The sequence below is a fragment of the Globicephala melas genome, chromosome 1 (assembly GCF_963455315.2).
Source record: "Globicephala melas chromosome 1, mGloMel1.2, whole genome shotgun sequence".
In the NCBI taxonomy this organism is placed as follows: domain Eukaryota; kingdom Metazoa; phylum Chordata; class Mammalia; order Artiodactyla; family Delphinidae; genus Globicephala; species Globicephala melas.
In genome coordinates, this window is record NC_083314.1 from 59,617,618 (window position 1) to 59,639,248 (window position 21,631).

The window sequence follows — 21,631 nt, forward strand, 5'->3', positions numbered from 1 at the left end:
GTGGGGTGTTAAAGTCCCCTAGTATGATTGTGTTACTGTCGATTTCCCCTTTTATGGCTGTTAGCATTTGCCTTACGTATTGAGGTGCTCCTCTGTTGGGCGCATAAATATTTACAATTGTTATATCTTCTTCTTGGATTGATCCCTTGATCATTATGTAGTTTGCTTCTTTTTCTCTTGTAATAGTCTTAGTCTTCATTTTAAAGTGTATTTTGTCTGATATGAGAATTGCTACTCCAGCTTTCTTTTGATTTCCATTTCCATGGAATACCTTTTTCCATCCCCTCCCTTTCAGTCTGTATGTGTCCCTAGGTCTGAAGTGGGTCTCTTGTAGACAACATATATATGGGTCTTGTTTTTGTACCCATTCAGCCAGTCTTTGTCTTTTGGGAGCATTTAGTCCATTTACATTTAAGGTAGTTATTGATATGTATATTCCTATTACCATTTTCTTAATTGTTTTGGGTTTGTTATTGTAGGTCTTTTCCTTCTCTTGTGTTTCCTGCCTAGGGAAGTTCCTTTAGCATTTGTTGTAAAGCTGGTTTGGTGGTGCTGAATTCTCTTAGCTTTTGCTTGTCTCTAAAGGTTTTTATTTCGCCTTCAAATCTGGATGAGATCCTTGCTGGGTAGAGCAGTCTTGGTTGTAGGTTTTTCCATTTCATCACTTTAAATATGTCCTGCCAGTCCCTTCTGGCTTGCAGAGTTTCTGCTGAAAGATCAGCTGTTAACCTTATGGGGATTCCCTTGTATGTTATTTGTTGTTTTTCCCTTGCTGCTGTTAATATTTTTTCTTTGTACTTAATTTTTGATAGTTTGATTAATATGTGTCTTGGCGTGTTTATCCTTGAATTAATCCTGTTGGGACTCTCTGAGCTTCCTGAACTTGATTAACCATTTCCTTTCCCGTATTAAGGAAGTTTTCAACTGTGACTCTTCAAATATTTTCCCAGTCCCTTTCTTTTTCTCTTCTTCTTCTGGGCCTCCTATAATTCGAGTGTTGGTATGTTTAATGTTGTCCCAGAGGTCTCTAAGACTGTGCTCAATTCTTTTCATTCTTTTTTCTTTATTCTTCTCTGTGGTAGTTATTTCCCGTATTTTATCTTCTAGGTCACTTATCCATGCTTCTGCCTCAGTTATTCTGCTATTGCTTCCTTCTACAGAATTTTTAATTTCATATATTGTGTTGTTCATCATTGTTTGTTTGTTCTTTAGTTCTTCTAGGTCCTTGTTAAACGTTTATTGTATTTTCCCCATTCTATTTCCAAGTTTTGGATCATCTTTTTTTATCATTAGTCTGAATTCTTTTTCTGGTAGACTGCCTATTTCCTATTTGTTTGGTCTGCTGGGTTTTTACTTTGCTCCTTCATCTGCTGTGTGTTTCTGTGTCTTCTCATTTTGCTTATCTTACTGTGTTTGGGGGTCTCCTTTTCTCAGGCTGCAGGTTTGTAGTTCTTGTTGTTTTTGGTGTCTTTCCCCATTGGCTAGGGTTAGTTTAGTGGGTTGTGTAGGTTTCCTGGTGGAGGGGACTAGTGCCTGTGTTCCGGTGTATGAGGCTGGATTTTGTCTCTCTAGTAGGCAGGACCACATCCGGTGGTGTGTTTTCAGGTGTCTGTGACCTTATTATGATTTTAGCCAGCCTCTCTGATAATGGGTTGTGTTCTCTGTTGTGTTCCTGTCTTGCTAGTTGTTTGGCATAGGGTATCCAGCCCTGTAGCTTGCTGGTCGTTGCGTGGTGCTGGGTCTTAGCATTGAGATGGAGGTCTCTGGGAGAGCTTTTGCCATTTGATATTATGTGGAGCCGGCAGGTCTCTGGTGGATCAATGTCCTGAACTCGGCTTTCCCACCTCAGAGGCACAGGCCTGACACCTGGCTGGAGCATTAAGACTCTGTCAGCCACATGGCTCAGAAGAAAAGGGAGAAAAACAGAAAGAAAGAAAGAAAAATAATAATAAAATAAAAGTTATTAAAATAAGAAATAATTATGAAAAATAAAAATAATTAGTAAGAATTTAAAAAATTAAGTAATTTAAAAAGACAGCAAAAAGGGCTTCCCTGGTGGCGCAGTGGTTGAGAGTCCGTCTGCCGATGCAGGGGACATGGGTTCGTGCCCCGAGCCGGGAAGATCCCACTTGCCGCGGGGCGCCTGGGCCTGTGAACCATGGCTGCTGAGCCTGCGCGTCCAGGACCTGTGCTCCGCAATGGGAGAGGCCACAGCAGTGAGAGGCCTGCGTACTGCAAAGAAAAAAAAAAAAAAGAAAGCAAAAAAAAAAAAAGAAAGAGCAGAGCACCCAAAGCAAAAAAGAGATCCACCAATGATAACAAGCACTAAAAACTATACCAAAAAAATAGGACAGACAGAACCCTAGGACAAATGGTAAATGCAAAACTATACAGACATAATCACACAAAGAAGCATATACATGTACACTCACAAAAAGAGAAAAAGGAAAAATGTATATATATCTATATATTAAAAAAAAAAACACAGGAAGAGAGCAACCAAATCAATAAACAAATCTACCAATGGTAATAAACTGTAAATACTAAACTAAGATAAGCAGAAAATCAGAAACAAATTAGATGCAGAAAGCAAACCCCATGTTCCACATGTAGATGTATTTCTAATGTATTTGTGGGTAGGACGGTGATCTCCACGTCTTACTCCTCCGCCATCTTGAAGGTCTCCCCTCTAGCATAGCTTTTTACGTCTGAAAGAAAGGTGATAGAAAAAGTTCAGGACTTTGGAGTCAGTATGACCTGGATTTGAATCATCACTTTGCCACTTGCTAACTTGCAAGGGCTTGTTTCTTAATCTTTCGGAGTGTCTGTGTCCATATAAATTCTACATATGTTAAATAAAATGTGTCTGAATTTCAGTCATTCCAAACTATTTATTGAGAAGCTACTGTGAAAAACACAAAGTCCTGACTCATGGAGCTTATAGCTTTTCTGATGGGGGGCATGTCAGATAGTAAATAAATAGACCTATAACTCTGATGTCTATTAGTAATTGCTCTGAAGAAAATACAGCAGGGGAAGGATATAGAAAAAGACCAGGATTGTGTGTGGAGTAGAGGTGTTGAATGTTATTAAATATAGCATATAGAAAGTCCTTATAATATCTGGTTTGAGGAGCGATCAGAAGGAAGTGAGGGAGAAATCCAAGCAAATGTCTAGGGGAAAGAGTGTTCCAGCAAGTAAGGGAACAATACATGCAAAAACTCTGAGGTGAGAGCATATTTGCTATGTTCAAGGAACAGTGAGGAGGTGAGGCCAGTGATGCTGGGGCAGAGATGTGTTTCATGGAAATAGCTGGAGATTAGGTCAGATATAGCCAGGGCCCAGGTCACATAAGGCCTTTTAGGATATCTAGGACTTTGAAATTCATTCTGAATGAGATAGGAGGTCGTGGAGGGTTCTGTGCAGAGGAGTGACATGATCTGTTTTTATTAGTTTCATTCTGACTGCTGTGTTAATAATAGACCAGGCAGGGTAGGGGTACTTGTGGGAAAAGTTGGACTGGGAGATCAGTTAGGAGGTTAGTGCAGGTATTAAAGGGAGAGATGGTGGTGGCATGTCACATGGACCAAGGTGACAGATGTGGAGGTAGGTGGTTGGATTCTGGTTATATTTTAAAGAATTTCCTGATAGATTGGACAGGTAGAGAGGAATCAGGAACCACTGTGTTCTTTGTTTTTGTTATTTATTTTTGGCTTGTGCAATTGAAGGGTAAGGAAAAGGGTGGGACTGAACAGGTTTATGGGGGACAGTGGAAATTCGAAGTCTGTTTTGGATGTTTTAAATATGAAATGTCTGTAAGTAGTAGATATGGATGTGGAGTTTAGGGAGGAGGTTGGGCTGGAGGTTAAAATGTAGGAGACATCAGGATACAGGTAGCATTTAAAGCCATGGGACTTGAGGGCCTCAACAAGAGAGTGACAATAGGTAGAATAGTGACAATAGATAGTACTAGACCCCTCTCTAGTACTTAGGGGTCTGCCAAAGGGGAGAAAGTCATCAAAGGAGACTGAAAAGGAGCAGTGGGAAGAAAACCAGGTGATGAAAGCATTCCAGGACGTAGGGATCAATTGTGTCAAATGCTGTTGGGTCAGGTAAGGTGAGGTCTGAGAATTATCCAGGGTACTTGGCAACGTAGAGGTGATTAGGGATTTTCACGAATAGCCTTTGTGGAATGAAAGCCTAATTAGTTGTAAGTTTAAGAGGAAATGGAAGAGAAGAAGTAAAGACAGAAGAAAGACATCTCTTTGAGGAGTTTTGTTGCAAAGGAAGCAGAGAAAGGGGAACTGTAGACGGGACACGCCCTTTCCAGTTTGCAACCCTCTACCCTGCCTTCTTGTCACACCAGGTTTACTTCATTCACTCATTGATTACCTACTAGGACCCTGTAGGTATCTGAGTTTTCACCTGTACCTTACACGTTCTCTGAGAACATGTAATCAAACCATCTGGTACAGGACTACAAGCGGTAGTTGCTGTTACTGATCAAGAAGAGTAATAAGCAAAGGCAGCAATACGATAGAAAGATACTTGTCTAAGGAATGGAACATTTTAATTCTAAAGTGTCATTAACCCCAGAATCACTCAAGTATATACGCTACTATTTGAACCTTGCCTCATCTTCCCGAGATAGTTTTTTTTTTTTTTTAATGAACACCAGTGTGGTACACTAACACATCCTACTATCTTTCAATTTTTAAATTCAGTGAAAAGTGAGTATTTACTTTGAGCTATTTGTTTTAGATGCTAAAGGACCTACACGGCTATGCAAGTTAGTTCTTTTCTTCAAATTTATAATTCATGGGGGGCAATTACCAAAATAACCACAACTTTGGAGGAGTACAGTGTACTGATAGGGGTGCATCAAAAGGGGCTCCTGGGGGAGATAATATTTAAAGTGACCCTTTACACGTTGGTATGGTTCTTTGGAACAGAGGGCTTTGTAGGGAATAGAAATAATACTAGTAAAAGCTTAGAAGCAGGAAAGCATATGTCTAAATAGTTTACTGATTAGTGTGGCCATCTTTGTGGCTAGTTCAAATTGCTGGGTGGTTATTTTAATGAACTATGTGCAAAGCAAATAGCACAGCCTGAATCTGGTTATAAAATAAGGTTCATGTGATTTGACTTTAGCACTATATGTAGTTAATTAGTTTTAACTGTAGCTCTGATTCTTGAATACTAATCTGTTTCTATAAAGATTTCCTAATTTTTAATTGAATTTTACATATTTTAATGAAAAGTTTAAAATTGGACCTGTGTCTCATAAACTGATGCTTTGGGTAAAATAAGAACTTTGTATTGATTACTTCCAATATTCAAAATATGTTAAGACATTCTCAGCTTTAATACTGAGACAGAATGATACATATTGTCATTGCTTTAATACTTCTTTATATGTTCTTTTAAGACTTAAAACAAGGTTCAGTTAGTCTTTGTAAAAAGCATTTTTAGAAAATTTGAAGAAAAGAATTTATGTTGTGAAACTTTAAAAGTAATTGCATAGTTCTCCTCTCACGTGAACATTCTAGGAGTTTGAGAAGAGATTGTAATGGAGCAGGACCCTCTGGGGCCTTCCTGAGGCAGACACTTCCCCCATATCCTCTGCTTTAGCTCCTCTCTGAAGTACCTGGATAATAGTATTCTGTGCACATTTTCTGAGTTGTTTTACAGATTTGTAACAAGATTACATGTGCCAAAGTCATTTCTTTCTGTCTTTAGGAAATGGAGTTATTTTTTCCTTCGAGTGGAGTCTGTGGGCCAGCAAACACTGCTAAATTTACCAGCTGTACTACTTGTTGCATTGTTAAGCCCCATGCCATCAGCGAAGGTAAGTGCTGTGTTGAATACAATATAGCCAATACATTTTGCTAATAGGAGCTTATTTTGTTAATGTTTGTTTTTTCTTGATATATTTTATATATAGAAATTAAAGTATAATTTTAATATTTTCATTCATGTTTTTTGAAGGCACATGAATAAAGGTGACATAATATGAGGGCAAAATCTATCTGAATCTGTATCTTTCTCTTTGTATCTGAGCATTTCTAAAAGGTGTTCCTTGGGTTGCTGATTATGGTCATGCTCGTTCTGTTACTGGTCTTGATTCCTTGACTTACTCTGCCTCCTCTCCTCCCAACCACATGACTGTGATTCACTTAATTCACTTAAACAGCACTCCTAATCGAGAACAATATCTACCATATCTGCAGTATGCCCTTTCTGAGAAAGCTATAGAAACTTCTTTTGGTTCTCTGTATCTGAAACAAAGTTCTTTGACTGGTGTGTGTGTGTGTGTGTGTGTGTGTGTGTGTGTGTGTGTGTGTGTGTGTGTGTGAGAGAGAGAGAGAGAGAGAGCGAGAGAGAGAGAGAGTTTGTACATTTTTTCTTCATTTTCCTTCATCTGTTTGTTTTAGTCTGCTCAATGTATTTTTGTCAGCCATCCCAAATCCTTTTGGAAATGAGATGGGGTATAATTTAAAAGATCATCCTTAAAAAACTAGAATACACTAAATAATAGATGAATGAATGGATTTTTAAAAATTTCATTTTCTAAATATTATATGGGTTTAAGTAATTTTTAGTCTTTAAAGATTAAAACTATATTTCATATACCCATATTTGATATGTAACAGTAGAGGCATATGAGTTAAAGTATAAGAAATTTTTGTTAAATCTAATCAGATGGCAGAATACTTTATTTAAACTTTGACATTTCAGGGCATTTTTTCCTTGTTGCTTTTTAAACCTCAATTTTAGGGATGCTTTAAAACCATTCTGAAATGTGTAGTTAACCCAATTCAGCTTAAACTGTGGTTACAATTAAATATAGTTTGAAGTTTCATGTTGAATTTATTATTAGCTTTACTTGGCCCCCTTTCAATTTCTGGTTTATGTTTCTTTTTCTATAATGATCTGATTTCCTGGTATATTTAATTTCACCTGTGGTCTAGAAGAAGAGATTTTTTAAAAAGGAGTTATGAAGAGAGCAGCTGAAATGGAACAGGGAGTGTTACCTTCTGTTGATTGTCCACTCCCCCAAAGAAGACCTGAATGGCTTGTTGATTAAGCAAGACTGAGTTTACTGCCTACTGCAGTAAGGAGATCACACCTGGATGGAGTCTTAGTGGACTTCACAATGGAGAGGTCACGGGCAGATATTGTAGAATTTCAGGTGTGACCTTGAGATATGTAAGGTGGGTCTGTCAATGCGGTGATATGATTGAAATGGGGCAACATTTATGATATAATAGTTTAGAATTAGTAGAAACAGTGAGGCAAGGATTTTAACCAAGTCTTAAAAGTATTTTGTTTGATGAGTGAGTTATTTGCCCAGTTGAGGGAATATTGTGAACTGTTTGAATAGACTATTGTTGAGATAAATGGACTTTTGGGAGGTTCCTGAAGTGAACAATGAAGTTATTTAATGATTTACAGCTTTATCTTTGTGGGTAATAATTTCTTGACACAAATGATAATGTCATGTGGATGTAGGCGGCCTTAATTCTTAGTCTTTTAGTTAATTTACATGGATGCGGTGATTCACTTCTGACTTCTAAGAGAGCTAGAAAAAAAGAGCTTAGTTTGTGGAATAGATGGTGGAAGAAAATAACAGGATATCCTAGGATATTTGCAGTCTTTTTACATATGTAGATTGAAATATATTTTGTCATTTGGGGACTCAGGTTTTAAAAGGGAAGAAAAACAAGGTGAATTTTTCTGTTTTTTTTCGAACTTAAAAATTATGCAATGTGTTTGTTTTTGATGTCCTTAGTATTATTTATATGTAGTTAGTTTAATTCCATTGATGAAATGAATTATTTTCCCTCTGAAATCAGGCTGTGTAGGTTTGTATTCTGGCTCCGCTACTTACTAGCCATGAGGATATTGGATAAATTACTTAACCTCTTTGTACCATGTTTCCTCATCTATAAGATGAGAATAATAGTATACCTTCTTCACAAGGTAACTGTAAGGTTTAAATGCACTTAATGTAATGGTTAGATAACTAAATGATTAAATGTAGAGATTAATGTCCTAAGCAGTGCCCAGCACTTACTTAAGTGCTACATAAGTGTTAGACATTATTACTATTATGATTACTGCTCTATTACTACTACTACTACCAATATCATTATCTTTTAATTTTTAACTAAAGGTGAATGACTCCTTAGAAACAAAGCAATAGTTTAAAATACTAACAAAATCCATCATCCACAGAGAGAAAGAAAATCCCTATTAGTGTGTAAGGAACAAAATATTTTATTTTTCTGAAAGTCTGGGTCTAACTTAAGCCCATGAAGTGGGATCATTGCTTCCATCTAGTCGATTCAGCAGCGATCAGCAATTACATACTCTGATCATCCATTACGGTTGGCACTGGGCAGGAGGTGGTAGCCAAATCTGGGAGAGCTGCTTTTGCACTTGTAATGGCCAAAAAAATTAGCCTTTTGAAGTATTAGAACCCTGAAGTTTTGTTGGAAATTTTCCTTTCTTATAACAGGTTTCTGCATTAAACGATTTTACTGCATTGTATGATTTTAGTTTCCTCCTCAGTACAATGAGTCACGATGGTTTAAAAAGTTTCCTCTCAGCCTTTAAACCCAGATATTCTATTATTCTGTGGAACTGTATTGAAAATTCTTATAAAAGAAAGTTATATTCTGTATCTCAATGTTGTGTTTTGGCTGTAACATTTCTATTTTCATGGAGGCTATTTCAAAGCAATTTTAGATGTTTAAAAGATATATAGAGACAGTTTGGAGGTTGTCTGTTTACATTTAACTAAATAGGAAGCAAATTACTTATTAGAATGTTAGCCAGTTTATAAATTTAATGCCAGAATGGTCTCTGATACACTAACTGAAACAGGACTAGATCTTCAGCAAGATCATATTTATCAAGTTCCTCACTTTTAAAAATTGAGCTATTCTTACTCAGAACCTCTTTCAGAGTGTTAATTTCCACCCTGAATGGTAGTTTTGATGCTAGGTAGGCCAAGAGCCCTAGAAGAGACAGTCCACCCTGTGGAACCCCCCTGAATTTGGGCGGATTGAATTGGTTAAGTTCCCAGCTTTTTTGTATTGGATTTCCTTCAAGTAATTCAGCTTCTGGGATACTATGGAAGAGCCGTGACATTTTTTGGTGTAGAGAGATTGGATTTACATATGATTTGACTTACATGTAGAATCTAAAAAACAAGTAAACAAACAAAAGAGAAACAGACTCATAGATTCAGAGAACAAACTGGTGGTTGCCAGAGGGGAGGGGCATAGGGGTATGGGCAAAATAGGTGAAGGGGATTAAAAGGTACAAATTTATAGCTATAAAATAAATAAGTCAGGAGGTTGTAATGTACATGTAGGGAATATAGCTAGTAATACTGTAACAGCTTTGTATGGTGTCGGATGATAACTGGTTTTATTGTGGTGATTATTTCATAAGGTCGAATTGCTGTACACCTGAAACTAATATAGATTGTATGTTAATTATAAATAAAGAGATTGGATTTAACATTGTTAATCTAACTCAATTTCAGTAAAAATTCTTGGAGTGGCCCAGTTTTGCTTAGAATGTCACAGTTTTGGAGTTTTGTGATTGTTTTATTCTATCTGAAGGAGTTGAAGCTAATTTATAACAGATGCACCAAGTACATTGAACTACATATAAGACCCTGATTTTTTATGGAACTTAGCATGCATTTTGAAATGCAGAATTATAGGCAGTAAAAATATCTAATGAATTTGCAAGTTGTGGGAACTTTAAATGAAATCATTAATTTATTGACTTGAAAGGAATCTCAAGAGTTCTGTTAGTTCTACAAAAGAATCCCAATCTTCAGGAAGGATTACATTTAATGGTCCTAACGAAGTAGTTGCGCATTACGCTACTGAAAAAATTTTTTAGAAATAATGAAAGTTTACCTGTTAATATGTTCCAATGTCCAATAACCCTTAGAGGAAAATGAGAGTCCCTGGGATTGTCAGTTTTAATGACTTGACTGAGGGCAGAGTGGAAGAAGGTCTCAAATCTTGTTAATGAGACTGTTAGAAAGTACTTTTCTTAAGTATAGAACAACAATAAAAAATTTTATTACTAATTGCAGTTCTTATTTATGGAGTGATAAGTACTTTACATGAATTATTTAATTCTTAAAACTGTAAAGGTAGGTACTGTTTGAAACATATGCCACAGAGGAGGAAACCTAGGCAGTGAGATGTTAAGTAACTTGCTCAAAGTCACACAGCTCTTAAGTGGTGCGGTTGAGATTTGCACCAAGTTTGTCTTCGTTTATACCATTCTTCATTCATACATTATCACTTAGACCCTATAAATCCCCATCATCAAATTTGATTATTAACCCCATTTTACAGATGTGGAATCTAAGAATTAGAAGGGATAGGTAACATCTTGAAATCCAGGGCTGTTTGATTCTACAGCTGGAATTATTTGTGCCATTCCATGAATATTGAGGTCAATTGATTGTGGAAAGATGTTCTTGATAAGTATGAAGGGTGATTTTAATACTTTAAAAAATCTTAACATACTTATGGTTTAAGATGGGACCTGGAGAAATGACTGCTGTTCTGGATAAGGTAATGGCAGTTAAGAGATGAATAACAAATAATTGAGAATTGTAAATTTAGAATACTTCCTTAGAACTTTTCCAGTTAAATGGGAATAATGCTTTTTATATTTTTAAAGATGTTTAATTTGACTAAAACAGTTCTTGTTTCTTTTATCCTATTTTTATATTTCAAGAATCTCCTTTTCCTAGGTGTAATTTATTTCCATTTGTTTCAGGTTACTCTGTCCCTTGCTCCTGCACTCCAGCACTGCTGCCTGCCTTTCAGTTCTCTAATACCCCTTGTTCCTTCTCTCCTGAGGGCCTTTTTACATGCTCTTCCCTTTGCCTGGGATGTGCATCCCCTCCTCCTTCCCCCAGCCCCCAAAATGTAATTTTTCTCAGAGAAACCCCAAGTGACATGTTCTCTTGGCATGCTGTGCTTTTCTTTTATAGCTCTTAGTACGCTTTGCTATTATATATTGTATAATTAGTATGTATGTGCGTATATATATATATGTACATATATATTTATAGCTACAATGCATAATATGTATTAATTTTTGAGTGATCATTGTCTTTTTCCTCTACTAGATTACAAACTGATTACAGGAACAGTATTTGTTTCATTGTCATACTTTAAAAAATATTTTGTACTCCTCATAATTTTTCTTTTAGCCCATGTGTTATTTAGGAGTCTTTAGTGTCTGAACATTGTCAGAGAATATGGTCTCTATGATGGATATTTCTTTGAAATTTGTTGATGTCCTTTGTGACTTAACTCATGGCTCATTAAAAAAAAATTCCAGTGTGTGTTTGAAAGGAAGGATATTGTTGCATCGTTCTCCCTTTACATGTAAATAGCTATTGATTCAAACCTGTTGTCCAAACTGAATTTTTTTTTTTTTTGTCTGTTTGGATAATCAGTTTCTGAAAAAAACTTTGTTAAATTCTTCCACATTAAAATTATCTATTATTATGAATTTGTCATTTCTCCCTTTAATTTGGACTGCTTTTGCTTTGTATGTCCTGAGGGTTTGTTGTGTGTGATTATCTTTTTGCTCATTACATTAGTCTTACTTTAGTTCCAGTAATTGTTTTTTGTTGTTTACCTTAAAGGGAGGCATGTCTTTTCCCAATTTTTTTAAGCCTTTTGCTTATAATATATATCTTATAATCACTATGACTGAATTTTGTTTCATTCCTATTTAAGGAATTTTTGCTTTTTCAATCCAATCTAGTAGTCTTAGAATAGTTGAATTTAACCCATTGCCATTTATTGTGATAACTGATTTGGATTTCTTTATCTTTCTTAAAGTTTTTTTTTCATTATTTTCCCCTGCTCTTAAACCCCCACCCCTTTCCACCTTCTGTTGGATGGACAAATTTTTCTTTATTGCCCTCTTTCTCTTTTGTTTATCTGCTAGTTTGAAAGTCCTAGATCAGGGGATCAGCAGACTATAGCCATTGGGCTAAGTCGGGTCATCTGCCTGGTTTCATAAATAAAGTTTTACTGGAACACAGCCATACTCATTTATGTATTATCTATGGCTGCTTTTATTGCTACAGGAGTAGGGTTGAGTAGTTGTGACAGATACAGTAAAACTTCAAAAGAGTAAAACCTAAAGTCTGACCCTTTACAGAAAAAGTTTCCTGACCTCTGTTATAGAGTGTATATTTTTAAATTGGTTCTGCTAAATTTTAGCATATGTACTTAACTCTAAATTTTATTAATAAAATTTAAACTTGTTCACTCTGTCCAAATTTTTCCAAAGGCGAAGACTTTAGAATGCTTTAAGCAGCCACTGAAATGTTCTTTTCCCATCTTCCAAGTTATTGGTATGAGAATGTCCTTCTTTTTTAACTTTAAATAACTTTATTGATGTATAATTTATGTAACATAAAATGTACATATTTTAATTGTACATTTCTAGCACTGTAATACAGTGTCTAAAACTCTTAGAGTTAAGAAGTCTTTCTTAATGGATAAACTTGGTCCTGGTTGATGTCTCCTTGCAGACATTTAGACGATGAGTAGTTTTGATTGTTTGAATGTTACTGTGTGAAAGCAGGAGGATTGAATAGATTTATTCCAGGCTTAATTGTGTACCTTTATGATTATAGTTGTTTTTTTTTTTTTAATCAATGACAAAGCAATGAGAAATCACTGTGTCTTTTATTGTTGGAAGACAGGGCTTGCTCTTCACACCTGACTGGAATAAAGAAACATCTGTTGCTAGGCAGCCAAAGCACTAGCACCTAGCAACTGTGATGTGTGCATCAGGAATCGTAGGCTCTCTTCAGAGCCTAGTGAAGTGTAGTACAAGCAAAAGATCTATCTATACTCAAATGTCTGAATTAGAAGAAACAAGAATATAGATAAAAGAATGGCAGAGAGTTCAGTGAAAATCCTACAGTACCTGGCAAGGATGATCATAGGATATAATGTTTGGAATGACTGTTATAATTCTATGGCTTGACACTAATTATGTGGCCTTGAAGACATTTCTTGACCTCCTAAAGCTTCATTTTTTTGATCTGCAAAATGGAGGTGATAGAACCTACGTCATAAATAAGTAAATACATGTGATGCACTTGGAATAATTTGCATACTAAGTATACAATAAAGTGTTAGCTATTAACAGTAGCAGTTTTAGAGATTATATCACATGACACATTTTTTAAAAACCTGAAGTAGTTGTGTTTTAGTTATCTATTGCTTTATAACAACCATCACCAAACTTAGTTCCTTAAAAATGGTTTCTCACAATTCTGTGTATTACCTGGGCTCAGTTGGGAATTCTCCTGTGGTATACCTGGGGTCACTTGGGTGGCTTCATTCAGCTGGGAGCTGTGCTGGAACTGAAATGTACAAGATAGTTTCTCATCCTTCAGAGACTTTTTCCACATGGCATCTCACCATTCAGTAGTCTATCCTAAGCTTCTTTATGGCATGGTTGCTGGCTTCCAAAAGGAGCATTCCAAGACAATCTTCATTGTGCAAGTGCTAATCAAGCCTCTGCTTGCATCATGCCTTAATGTCCCAATGGCTAAGTCTAGTCATGTGGCCAAATCATTATGAGAGGAATTACACAAAGGCATGAATACCAGGGATCATGATTCACTGGGGACCGCCAATGTAGCAGTTTCCCTCAAGTGGTATAAAGCATCCTAAGACCTTAACACGGTAGGAATGTGGTACTCGAACCCAAATCAGTGGTGGTGTGTAATTGTATGCTAGACAGTGCTTCTCAAACTTTAGTGTGCACCAGAACCACTTGGGGGACTTTTAAAATGCATATGTCTGGGCCCTAACTTCAGAACTTAGTTTAGTAAGTCTGGACTAGAGCCCAGAAATAAGCATTTAAATAGTCTCCCCAGGTTGTCCTGATGAACACCTAATGTCCAGTTTGAGAACCATTTATTAGAAATTTTGCGGACAGGGAACACTCTGCATTTCCTCTGGTGATCTGCCTTTATCAGAGGCTGGCCTTAGGAAATTTTATACCAAGCTTATTCCTAGCTTGTTCTCTGTGGCACGTTAATAGCAACCATGGGGAAGGTTAAGGAAGAGTCACCTTTTGGTTTTCAATTATTCGTATGACTCTACAGGGGTAGTTCCCTGTGCTAGATTTCAGGTTGGTGAGAATTTCTTGGAGTGATGGAAAATTTGGGTATCCAGGGCACTCTGCTTTACCAAAGTAGCATCTCAAATACTTGTTTATTTCTATTTAGCAGTTGTTTAACAAAAATAACAGAAAAGTTTATCTGTGGCTAGGCAGTCCTTAGATTGACATTTCTCTCTAGTGAGATTAGAATGAAACCCATTTTCATTGAAAGAGCGCTAGAAGAAGTGTAACTTTAAGGAAGGTGACTTCTAAGATCTCTCAGAAGTCTTAGTGTAGTTGTAAACTTTAGGACTATAAATGCAACAAACTTAATAAATATCATTTACAAAATTAATTTAAATTTCTTTTATAGTTATTCCATTTTTTGTATTTTGAATCATAAAGTTTATGTTTTGCTAAGTATTTTAAAAAGAAATTTATATAATTAACTTTCAAATCATATTTTATTATACATTTGGAGCATTTATACTTCTAAGTTACTGCACTAAGACTTGTGGGACATCCTGTATGTATATTACTTGAGGGATGATGTTTATTGGCAGGAGGATTATTTTATTTGAAAATAAGTTGGAAACTTCATTTTCCCATTCCTTTTTTCCAACTTTTTTGTATATTAGGATTCAGGAGTCACCTTTCAGGGAATGATGTTATTGAAGCAACTTGACACATTTGCCTTTGAGATATTGATCTGTTGACCTGTTAGATTCTAGATATGCACAGAGTCTTTGGGGAGGAACAGGATCAATTCAAGGTTAAATGCAGAACTGGGATGACAAAATACCACTCCCCTTGCTTATTTTTCACATATATGACTGTTAGAGGGCCATGTCATTGTAGATGTCATAACTAATGCTGAGCATAACTAGAAATGGTCTAGACTTGAGGAAAACCTGTCTCAAAGAGTTTGCAAAGACAGTGTGTTCCCATTCTTCTGCCTTTGAGGAATCTCTGATACTGGTATCTCCTCCTAACTCCTCCTCTGCAAAGATGCCCATGTAATTGCACAATGACAGAAGGAAGACAGGGCTTGCTTCTACTAGGCTGTGGTTCTGCTCTTCCAGCTGATTCCTTCCTCCAGCCCAGGAGCTGGACCCATCTCTGTGGAGCTGGGGTCCAGGGATTCAGGCCACATCGTGTTACTTCATCAGGAAATATTTTAAAAATGAAAAGCCACATGATCTCGTGTGGTAAGACTTTGAAAGATGATTCATGTTACATGACGGATTATAAATGCTGAAATTCTGACAATATGATTACAGTTGATTCTCATGAGGAAGAAAAAAGGCACATATCTAATGAAAAGATGGTACCTTACAAAGGTGGAAAGCTTGGGTTTGCAAATGACATGTTAAAAGACGGGAGCAGTAGATACTTATGAAAAAATGCTGAAGGCACATGATCGCTGTGATTACTTTTTGAGTTGTTTAATAAGTGGTACCCTGCTTTTCTACATATTTGCACATCTTTCCTACTCTAGAAAGTCTGTGGTTCAAAGGTCTTGCTTGTTTTGGTGGTTAGTTCATTTGTAACCTATTACCACCTTACATCGACTATACCTCTGTGTACGGTGGCTTGTGTGTGCCAAGTGGGAAGTTATTTCTCCACCGCCATTTTCATGGTGGTCATCATGGAATAGCTTAGTTATCAAAGGACTGGTTTGCAATGTCTCTTCAGGATAATCTTAAGGATGTTTTTTCATTATTGAAGTATAGTTGACTTACAGTGTTGTGTTAGTTTCTGGTGTACAGCAAAGTGGTTCAGTTTTATATATATATATATAAAATTAAGGATTTTAGTTTAAACAGATTGGAGAGAGCTCAGATGTGCTTGAAGTGTATCTTGAGATTTTTGGTATTGATTTATGCCCAGATTCTCTACTCTTTATTTTTATTCTTTAGAGTATCCTGGATTTGAGGGCAGGCAAACTTTAAGCCAAATCTTACTTACACATTAGGCTGAGTCAGAAGATGAAATTTCCAGGGGCTTCCCTGGTGGCACAGTGGTTGAGAGTCTGCCTGCCGATGCGGGGGACACGGGTTCGTGCCCCGGTCTGGGAAGATCCCGCATGCTGCAGAGTGGCTGGGCCCGTGAGCCATGGCCACTGGGCCTGCGCGTTTGGAGCCTGTGCTCCGCAACGGGAGAGGCCACAACAGTGAGAGGCCCGCATACAGCAAAAAAAAGAAGATGAAATTTCCAGTATGAGTTTTATGGTGTTTGGCTTTGTATGATGACAGTTTTCATTTAACCTGACTGCTATTAGTTAATGTGATTCAAAACACATGCCTTAAATTCTTAACAACTATAGCGTGAGGATAAATTGGGTAATATATATAAAACCAATTTGAGATCTTTAGGAAAAGTCATCACTCTAAGATCTTACATTGATACATAATTAAAGTTGAATGTTTTCTTTAGGAACTGTGTTCTTTAGGCATTGAAAATACCAGAATGCTCCTTTTAAGGAATAGACATCAAAGAGATACAGAGGTGGGTCATGCTGAGTTTTAGCCTGGAATTTGTCTTAGTAATGTTTATTGGAATTTCTCTTGTATTAACAGAAGTAATATGCATTACATAAAATATAGGAATACAGAAAAATGTTTGTTTTAAAAATCACTTCTACCATTCAGAGATTCTGTTTACAATGTGGCATGTTCTTCCTTCTCTGTCAAACAGCTGAACACAACAATATGGATGAATTTCACAATCTTGAAGTTGAACAAAATAAGACATAGAAAATTAGAAGCCATATGATGCTATTCATAAGTTTAAATATAGGCAAAAGTCAACTATGTTTTTCAAGAATGCATATGTAGGTAGTAAAGAAAAAAGAAATACATGGAAAAGGTTATTCCAAAGTCAGGTAGTCTCTGAGAAGAGAGAGGGTGATGATTGGAGAGGCACACCCAGAGGGCTTCTAGGGTCCTGGCAATGTTCTGATTTTTTTTTTTTTTTGACCTGAGTGGAGGTTACCATATATGTTCACTTTAATATTATAAAACTGAGCATATCTGTTATATATTTTACCATAAAACATATACATTTTATATTTTACAGTAAATATTTAGAAATTGGGCAAGGCATAGAATAGATGGTATAGTATGTTCTTATTTCCTTAAAAACAAAAAGGCCATATCCATATATTTGTACATATGTTGAATATTTCTAGAAGAATATATAAGAAATTACTGACAGTGATTTCCCCTAAGAAGAAAGACTGAGATTCTGGGATGGGAGGGAGATTTACTTTCACCATATACCCTTTTACTTCCATTTTGCATGTTTTCCAATGAGGAATGCTCTTAAAAATTGTGTGAGAGAGGGTAGGGGAAATTAAGACCAAAAAGTCAAAACTTGAGAATTTAATACCTTTATGACTTCCTTTTTAAGATGATGCAGGTTTGGAGTAGAGGGATTAAGGAAGAATTGGACTGAAAATTAAAATCATAAGCTTTTCAGATAACATTCCCCTTGTTCATGGCCAGGAGAATGGTTATTGTGATGTTCTCTTGTCCTCAGAGATCTTGCTCCCAGTCATGGTTCTCGAACTTTAGTGAGCATCCATGTCACTGGATCTGGATTGTTAAAATACACATTCCTGGGCTATACCTTCAGAGTGTCTGACTCGGTACGTCTGCATTTCTAATAAGTTCCCAGGTCAGGACAATGCTGCTTATGCAGGGATCACATTTTGAGAACCACTAGATGGCAAACTGCCCCCTACATAAGGACGTGCTGGAAAATAGAACAAAAATGGAGGCCCATACCCAGTGCATACAGTATGTGCTTCCAGCAGACGAGGAGTAAGAGTTATATAAAATTTGTGGCCCATGTTGTGGCATTGCGTCTGTTTTTAAGCCTGTGAGCGACAATGTAGGTCTTGCCAGCTGAGGAAATCAGAGCCATTTAAAATCAACAGAAGAAGCCATGTTCTTGTAGTAAGATGTCTAAATTTGTGATCTCCTTAACTGTGACTTTGGATAACTGGAATAAAGAAAATAAATGTTCGTAATTTTGAAAATTGTGCAAAAGACAAGCTTTGAGAATCTTTTTCTTTATATGTCTTTAAAAAAAAGATACAAAACAACAGAACTAATTTTAAGAAAGGGAAAAGATTTGCTTTGTTTTGTTCATGTTAGAGTTTATGGATCCATGGTTTTGATTTACTTTTTCAGTCTTTTTCACTGTGCTTTCCTATAAAACTAACAGATTTCCATTGATGAGTTATAACATGTATAGCACTTGTATAATTCATGAAAATCTCCTGCAAACATGAAGTCAACTTCCAGTGGGACTTGTGCTTACTCCACCCTCCAGAAGAGGGGCTGGCCTATTTTAAAATTAGGAAGGATCTCCCCCTACCTAGAAGTTGGCAGTATCCTGTGCTGTAAAAACGTAACATTGCTTTGTGATTGTGTGATTAACTTGTTTTCCGTGGTAACCTGGCATTAACTTTGGGCTTCTGATGACCTATTTGCCTAATACTAAATTTTCACTTTCTCCCTTGTCATCCTGGTACCCTATTATGTTTTTCCTGGACTGTGCTTGTTTTAAAATTGTGCTCTTATTTCAGCCATGCTAGCTGTTCTTGGCTTCCTTTGCTATGCTGAGCCCATCCTTGTCTTCCCAGTAAGGAGGGGTTATTGATGGCCTTTTCCTGGAGATTTTAGATCCTGTGGGTCTTCTCTGTTGCTCCTGCATTGGTGTGGAGCCTGCCTTTACTATTTTCTACTCACTTAATTACATTATGATGAATTTTAATATACCAAGTTACCATATTGTGGGTACATCTGTAAAGCTATATTGGTTACTCTTTTTATTGCTTTGTAAGGAATTACAGATTGTGGTTGTTAGGACATTGGTAAGGAAAATGTGCATTTTAGATCTGGGTGTGTGGTGCAAGTGCAGAATCAGAAAGGCTATTAGATGAATTAGGTCTATATTTTATAAGCCTACTTGCTACTGGAATAAATTATGATCAGCTAATGAATTAATTTGAGATCCTTTAAGACTTAAGTGCCTTACTAGCTCTCAGCTTAACAATTCTGCTGAATCCAGACTCTCATCTGCAATTGATTTAATGTGATTCTACAATATTTTTGCTTACTAGCCAGCAAAAAATCGTAACAGACATTTGAAGCCAAACTGATCTGTGGGTTTATCTTTTCATCGGATTAAAAATTACTGGAAGATTGTCAGTGAAGTGGTATTGCCTAGTAACATATTGCTGTCTAGGAAACAGAAAGCTTTTCCACCTGGCTTTTATGCCTAAATTGATTTGTTATGCATGTTTGCTAGGATTAGTACTAAATTCCTTCTGTTGAATTCAGTAATGCTTGTGATTTCTTTTGTATTTTGGCATTGAACATTAAACTCTTAAACTCTTATAATCTCTAGCTTTAACTTGGCTTTACACTAATTACATTTTAATGACACACCAGCCCTATTTTTTAGTTAAAATGTCTTTTATTTCATTAGATTTAAATTTTAAAAGAAATCAGATTTCTCCAATTTGATTTAAATTGGTTATTAATATTAAACACAACATCTGTTTATGTATAGTTCATGCATTCTTGGCTGTATCAAGATTAAAACTTTTCTTTCACAGATCCTACCGAAGTAAAACGCAAGATTTCTTTTTGACACTTCTTAATCCGCCATTTTTATATCTCACCCACCCCTATTTAGTATCAGTATTGTGGAGCGTATCATCCAGGTTGTGATGAGTTGTCTTGTACAACAGACTGGCTGCTTTTTCTTTTTTAATTGGAGTACAGTTGATTTACAATGTTGTGTTAGTTTCAGGTGTACAGCAAAGTGAATCAGCCATACATATACATATATCCACTTTCTTCTAGACTCCATTCCCATATAGGTCACTACAGAGAGCCAAATAAAGTTCCCTGTGTTATACAGTAGGTTCTCATTAGTTATCTTTTATATATAGTGGTGTGTATATGTCAATCCCAGTCTCCCAATTTATGTCTCCCCTCTTTCCCCCTTGATAACCATTAGTTTGTTTTCTACATCTGTGACTCAATTTCTGTTTTGTACATAAGTTCATTTGTACCATTTTTTAAGATTCCACATATAAGTGATATCATATGATATTTGTCTTTCTCTGACTTCTCTGACAATCTCTAGGTCCATCCATGTTGCTGCAAATGGCATTATTTTATTATATATGTACCACATCTTCTTTATCCATTCCTCTGTTGATGGACATAGTCCATGTCTTGGCTATTGTAAATAGTGCTGCAATGAACATTGGGGTGCGTGTATCTTTTTGAATTATGGTTTTCTCCAGGTATATGCCCAGGAGTGGGATTGCTGGATCATATGGTAGCTCTATTTTTAGTTTTTTAAGGAAGCTCCATACTGTTCTCCATAGTGGCTGTACCAATTTACATTCCCATCAATATCACCTCTCACCAGTCAGAACGCCATCATCAAAAAATCTACAAACATTAAATGCTGGAGAGGGTGTGGAGAAAAGGGAACACTCCTACACTGGCTGCTTCTTTAATGTTGAGTTTTGTAAGTTGTTTTGCTCACCAAAATGTCCTTTTCATGGGCACTCATTTCTTTGAATAAGGTCTTGTTTTTGGATGTTTATACCTTATTATTGCAAGGAGTAAGTTTAACATTCATAGTAAAGGTGTTTTTCAGGCTTTTCCACAGTATAAGGGTGGGTTCATTGGCTGCAAGGTTGCTTTCAAGTGTACAGTTTACTGTAGAGTATAGAGATTATAATACCAAGGGAAGATATCACAACTCCAGGAAAGACCTTAACATCAGAATAAGTTATTTCTACAGAAAATATTTTTTGGTGGCAAAATTGAAACTACTAGATTATTAAATGTGAAAACCAATTTTGTCATAATTTTGAAGAATATTGTCCATTTACCTTGTTAACAACTTAACTTTGCTCTTAACTATTTTCTCTCTATAAAACAGTTTTCTAGAACTACAAACAAATAGTAAAATGATCAATTGTTTCCTGTCTTTTTTCCTTCAAATTTGTTAAGCTTCAAAATGGTAAGAAGGAAGGAAACCTTAAATTGAAAAATCAGTAAGTTGGGTGATGATCTTCTGAACAATCCAAAATTTACTAGATAAAAATTCTATATTCTTCTGTTACTGGTTTTACATTATATATTCAGAAGATCAAAAAATATAAGTAGCACACATAAATAAATGTTTTTTTTTTGTATATTGTAGGAGAGGCAAACTCTTACCCTCTTAGTTTTTTTGTCTGGGCATGAAAATTAAATTGACATGAGACAGATAGATCAACAGGAGAAAAGCATACAAATTTATGTAATACAAGTTTTTAATACAAGTTTTCCTTCATAAGGAAATGAAGACCCAAAGGAATAGAGAAAACCTACTTGCTTTTATATTAGGTTGAAAAAAAAGA

At 36.1% G+C, this 21,631-nt stretch overlaps 1 protein-coding gene across 4 annotated transcripts in view; it reads left to right on the forward strand.

The window, feature by feature from the left end:
• NME7 (NME/NM23 family member 7) overlaps positions 1-21,631 on the forward strand; it is a 260,189-nt gene that overhangs the window by 73,934 nt on the left and 164,624 nt on the right. For all 4 annotated transcript variants that reach the window (XM_060296672.1, XM_070043985.1, XM_070043988.1 and 1 more), the window contains one exon: positions 5,740-5,848. In XM_060296672.1, coding sequence (XP_060152655.1) covers positions 5,740-5,848 — 109 coding nt within the window. The remainder of the gene's footprint in view (positions 1-5,739; positions 5,849-21,631) is intronic.